This window comes from Dendrobium catenatum, unplaced genomic scaffold (assembly GCF_001605985.2).
Source record: "Dendrobium catenatum unplaced genomic scaffold, ASM160598v2 fragScaff_scaffold_621, whole genome shotgun sequence".
NCBI classification, from domain to species: Eukaryota; Viridiplantae; Streptophyta; class Magnoliopsida; order Asparagales; family Orchidaceae; genus Dendrobium; species Dendrobium catenatum.
Genome location: NW_021319083.1, coordinates 22,822,875 through 22,829,169, shown reverse-complemented (window position 1 = coordinate 22,829,169; position 6,295 = coordinate 22,822,875). Strand labels below are relative to the sequence as shown.

Below are 6,295 nucleotides of genomic sequence, written 5' to 3'. Positions count from 1 at the left end.
TCCTAATCTCCTCAAATTCTACTTCAGCCGAAATTTGATTTGAATTTTAAAATTCAAATCAAGCGGTTTCTGTAACTGAACCTGAGATTAATTCTCAGTTTTAAATATTAATTACAATTCATTGCTTTGGTCCATGTCACGGCTTGGCCTCCTCCTCACTTTTTCATCCCGTTGGCAGCTCATCTCATTAATGGAATCCCCTCCTTTTCCTAAATCCCATTTTAATTGAAATCTGCATTTAATTTCAGTTATTTCAATTAACCTCCCTAAACCTATTTTACTCCACCAAAAAAATCTGAGCCAAATATCCACTGCCATTAATGCCAAAATCTCTTGTGCAGAACCTATAGCTTGGTACTCTTCCCCCAAATTTCTTTACATCATATTCTATTAAAACCTGAAGACTCACCTCAGATTTTTGTAAGAATTCTGAAACTGTTTTCAGATATTAAGAGGAAGAGTGAATTCTCTCAGGTTTTGGGAAACAAAAGCTGAAATTATTCTCAAATTTTGGAGCTCGCAACCTCTCTCCTACCAAGAGAATCTGAGAATTTTCTCAGGTTTTGTGCAAAGAAATCACAATTAATTTCAGATTTTGGAGAGGAGATCCTCTCCGTAGCAAAGTCCGCGTGTCCGTTCTACATCATCATCATTCTATTATGAGGATTCTTCTTTACATCATTTGCAAGTTTGTTACGATTCGGGCTTTGTTTGGGACAGCTTTCGTACTACTTTTTAAAACAGCTTTTTAGACAAAAATTTCAAATTTATGAAATTTTTGTACTAGCAAGCTGTTTTAGAAAGCAAGAAGAAAGCCGTCCCAAATGAAACCTCAATCTTTGACTACTGTTACTATCGTTAATTATGCTGATCCTCAGCTCATTTCTTGCAGCTCTCCTTGGGTGACTTGCATATATGCTCCTTAAGGCTTCTCGGCATTGACTGACTAATTACTACAAATTTTTTATTTATTTTTATTGAAAACTAGTGAGAACTCTGAGTATATAAAAATATTATATTCAGTATGTCTTTTGATTGAAAATTCTAATTAGTTATTTCTTCTCGTGCTACAAAGAGTATAATCGAGCAATAGAACAAGTTACATGCTTTTGGTTTTAGACACACTTCTTTGCATGATTTGAAACCTATTACGTGTTGAAACTTATTGTATTATGGAAGAACTAACATGGTTGAAAATTGCAAAGCAATGTGATCAGCATAGAACCCATAATCCAAACTCAAGCCTAGGTTCAAGATTTCAATCCATATTGAACCCAAATTAAGCCAACTCATGAATTACTCTTTTTTTTTCGCACAGTAGGTTGATCTTTGTGCAATAAAGGACTGGTTTCAAAGTTCATGAATTGGAACAACATAATACAATATTTCACAAACAAGGACAATCAACTTTAGCCTTTTGCTAGGGTTTTTTTGAAACCCTGACGATACTTCCAGGATTTATTATAAAACTTGATGATACTATTAGGGTAGGTTATAAAATCATCATGACAAACTTTTGACCTCTTTGCCTTCTTCCTCTCTCAAAACAACTCTCTTTAATTCGTTTAAGTTCTCAGAGAAGAATTCAAGAAAAAGAAGATAAAAAAAAGGAGCGGATCCATAAGATCTCACTCAAGATTTTCATTACAACGTTATTCTAGTTATCTTTGTTCCTAAATTTTCAATCAGTGCTCCTCTTCTAACCATCATCAGAATTAAGCATTGAATAACACAATCTGGCCACAAATTACCAGCATTGCGACCAAAACTTGAATTTCTGATTTTGTAAGATCAATAAATTAGGAGGATCTCAAGAGTAGAAATAAATATCCTTATCAGATGTATTTAATAAAATTTTAATTGCTTTAAGTTCAAACTACTTTCAAATGGAACTGTTGAGTCTAAATTTGGACAGAATGCACATACCTTGGTTATAAGAACTAAAGGGCTAACCTTCAAGGCTTCCTGGTAGTTTATCTTCTTCTGATTTTCTTTATATCATATTTTGTATTTGTTACTTCTGAGAGATTCTTGAATCAAAGCTAAGTAAAAGTTGTGAACAAACTATTGATATTGATACTAATTTTTAGACCAGCCTTCTGATTTCTTCTATGGCATTAAGTCCTATTTAGTGTTGCATGTGTTTTGACCCTACTTTACAAGGCAGCTAACCAGCCTTACCTTATTTGCACACTTTCCCATTACATTAATTTTATCACTCCCTTTATTTTACTCTTATTATTTATAAACTCATTTGTAATAGATGTTACTTCTGAACTCTCTTTAATATAACCATTTCACACTAGAATTCCTTTAATTTTTTATTTACTACACATTCCTGAACATCTCTTCAACACTTCTTTGTTTGGTCATTTTCTATGCTGCCTGCCAACGATAACAGTCTTTCTTAACTTGTGTGAAGTCCTATAATAGAGAGTCATAATGTTAATACCAATGAAAAAAGAAAAAAAAAAAAGAAAGAAAGTCATGAATGCTTGCGAAGAAGGCTCCTTGCCTTGTCACCGCTGATATATGGACATAACCGTAGTCCTTTATAACAAATTTGGTTGAAAAAATATATAATCATTCTCTGTTTAGTGTTAAGAAAGTAGTAAATGCAAATTAATCCCTCACATTGACCATAAAGTGAACACAAGTTTTTTTGAAATCACCCAACTAAATCTGTTATGATTTTGGTTATAAGCTTCGAGGTTCATTCATTGCACCATGCCATTACCAGTTCTATAACATCCAGTTGGGCCCTTTACTCTCTCTCTCTCTCTCTCTCTCTCCACCACTCACTAATATTCTTTTTCTTTCTCTTGTGAAAGATGGCTGAAGTGAGGGTGGAATTTTAAAAGTAGAAGTTAAACAAAAATAAACTAAATTATGAAGCAAATAACTTGGCTTATCATTCTCATAAAGAACTCATTGGATGATTTTAGAACGACAGAAACCCTACTCTCTATTGTCTGTTTTACTCTGGGCTTGCAATCACCATTGTCAGACATTTCTACTAATCCAGATTGCCATATGTTGTCTACTTAGCTGCATGGGATCGTGTTATTTATGGTGTCATCTTCTGCATATCAGCAGGGCCTTACACATTCATAGGTTAGCAAATTTCATGTGAGCTCGTCTATCCATGTATTATTGCTACCAAGCACAATATCTTCATGGTACACAAATGCTGATGGTGCACTAAGGTTTCGTTTGGAATCGCTTTCTTACTACTTAAAGCAGCTTTCTATAAGGCACATTTCAGCCTTTATCTCTAGTGGTTTCTATAAGTCCACTCATATCCTAGCAACTGTATGTGAAGACGAAAGACTTTGAAGACCACTTTTCGTGCGCCAAATATCCCCCAACTTCATGTGACATTTAATTTCTCATGTTCCTGTATTGTCTGACGCAAGAAACAAGAAAAGTAATATAAATAATGCAAACATCATCATGTGGGTTGTAGGTGTTTACCAAGTGGGCTGTAGGTGTTTACCAAGTGGGCTTGAGAAGCAAGAAAACCTTCGCGTTATCTCACTAAAATTCCTGTAAAACAGTAGATCCAGGAGAGGCTTAGAGTCTTACTGAACAACAGCCATTGGATTCAAGAGTTTATCCAGCGGAGGCTCAGATCATCATCTGAGCCTCTTGCTCACTATCTCTTCAGTTCTTTAAACTAAATTATACGCTTATGATCTCATGTACCATCCCCAATCAGCCCCTCCCAATCGAGAAATTACTTTGTGCGGACGACGAACGCAGTTCAGCATCCGGAGACAAACCAGAATGCGTCACGTCAGCAGTACCAAGCACGGTATCGAGCAATACCGAGCTGCGGTACCGAACGGGAGTGACGTGGCACATTCTAGTTGGTCTTTGGACAGCGTTCGGCATCCGCACATAAGAATTTGGCCTCCCAATCACATTGAACTTTTTGTGAAAAACACCGACAAATTTAGTCTCATTGTAAGGAATTATTACTCTATTTCTGATTTGGAATTTGAAATTCCTTCCTAAACAAGATAACATATTATAGAAAAGTTTCTCAAAACACACCAATTTAAATTAATTAAAGATTTGCCGTAATTTTCCCTTCCCTAATTAAATATCCCTTGTTTGATAACCCCTTAATTCCCTTCCACATCACCTCCCCACCCACCCCCATACCCGCCGGCCCACCCCTTTCTCCTCCAATTATCTCTTTCCCTTTAATGCTCCCAATCAAATCCCCTCTCATTAAGGTGTGCCACCCCTCCCTATCCCCAATTAGAGGATATTCAAATTCAAAATTTTCCCTTCCTCGCAAGCATTCAAATCTGAAATTAAAATTCAGAATTTTAATTACCCCCCTTCCTTTAACAACGCACCAAAATCCGGAAGCTCATTCCCCTCTCCTTCTTTTATGGCTGGCCCCCACTACATCCCCCTCGCTACTTGGAGTTACTTCTCCTAATTCCCTTCCACCAATATCGATCCCGAAGGATTTCCACTTCACAAAACTGCTATCCAGATTTCCTCGATATATCAAAATTGCTGTTTAGAAATTTCAGCAAAGGTTGTTTGTTGTCCCGCCTTCCAGAAGTCCTTTGCGTGTTGTCTAGAAGTTCCCCAAGCTAGAGTTTGCCACCACCTCATGTAAGGCTGATCCAAAAAATGACCACGACTTTGTTTTCGATGATCAAGGGCTGATTGACATCATCCGGTCTCTGTTCTTCGACATCGACTTTGGGAACGCCCAATTTGTTGAAGACTACGTAGAGATGATCCTCTTCTCCCTCGTCACCGCTATCGACCAACAGAATCATCCCATTCAGTGGCGACTTGCTTCCGAATCCTGACAAAGGTGAACTCTCCTTCAAGTCTTTTCTCTTCTAAGTTTTCCCTTAATTGTGGTGTCATATAGGTTATGTAAGCTTTCTCCGTTTTCACCGATCATTAAAGAGTTGAGTGAGGGATTTTTCATAGTGACTATTCCAAATGTTAAATTAGGGATTTCTATCGAAAGCCCCACATTACGCAAAATTTGAATTGATTGGTTATTTTTGTGTTCTAAATCTTTGTTGTGTAATCTATTGCTTGATCTAAATCATTACTTTATTGTTTTGAATCACCGTTTAAATCAATGAATATTGACTAATTACTATTGCTCTTTCAACGTCATATAATTTCAAATGCAAAACATCAACATACACATTTAGTTCTACATCACTTACCTTATTTGCACACTTTCCTATTACATTAATTTTATCACTCCCTTTATTTTACTCTTATTATTTAGAAACTCATTTGTAATAGATGCTACTTCTGCACTCTCTTTAATATAATCATTTCACACTAGAATTCCTTTAAATGTTTATTTACTACACATTCCTCACTCATCTCTTCAACGCTTCTTTATTTGCTCATTTTCTATGCTGCCTGCCAACGATAACAGTCTTTCTTAACTTGTGTGAACTCCAATAATAGAGAGTCATGAATACAGAATACATGCGAAAAGCTCCTTGCCTTGTCTCTTTAAGTTGCTGCTTAAAGTTAAGAAAGACTCTTCAAGTTGCTGCTTACAATTATACTTTCACTTGCCGCTTATCTTCTTAGAGCATCAATGTCAAAAAACTATTCTGAGATAGTTCTCTGTGATTACTTTCCATTGTTCTGTTTTCTGCAGCCACCATAAAAAAGAAGAAAGTTGGTGGTATAGATTATGAAGCTTTAAGCAAGCATGGATATCATGGCGGCCCTTCAGTTCTGAAGGTTCCTCCTCCTAGAGTTGAGGAAAAAGAGCAAAACTGGTCATGGTCTACAGGAAAGGATGGAGATGAGGGCAAGGATTCATCAGACGAATCATTCGCCGAGCGAGAGCGAACAAGAGCTGCCGCTCATGGCGAAAATCTTTTGCATTTGCAGGCAAATCTGCAATCCGATAAGAGGGATAAGAAATCATCATTTTCCCAGAAGGAGAAGAGGAAGAGAGATCTTGGCCAGGCCAGCAGGGGAAAGAACTACGTAGAAGAAGAGAAGAGGCTCTTGAGGGATAGTGGTGTCTACTCTGGCTTTGATTAATCACACTAGCATATTTTTGGCAAATTTTTTTATTATAAGAGGATGATAACAAGTGTAGATTGTCAGTAATTTCAACTACAGTTTTAATGGCAGAATTTGATTCTGTTTTAGGCTGCTTGAAAGATGATCCAAGAGTGTATTAGAAAGTGTATTTAAAACTTATTTGTTGAGATTGTATCATTTGAACCGACCAGACATTTTTAATGCTTAAGATGACATTTTCTGCATTTTGTTT

The 6,295-nt window shown here is 36.5% G+C and overlaps 1 protein-coding gene across 1 annotated transcript in view; it reads left to right on the top strand.

The window, feature by feature from the left end:
* The window catches only part of LOC110092369, a 10,362-nt gene extending 4,067 nt beyond the window's left edge, over window positions 1-6,295 (top strand). Inside the window, exon 2 of the mRNA XM_028695267.1 lies at window positions 5,666-6,295. Within this exon, the coding sequence (XP_028551100.1) occupies window positions 5,666-6,060 (395 nt within the window). The 3' untranslated portion in view covers window positions 6,061-6,295. The remainder of the gene's footprint in view (window positions 1-5,665) is intronic.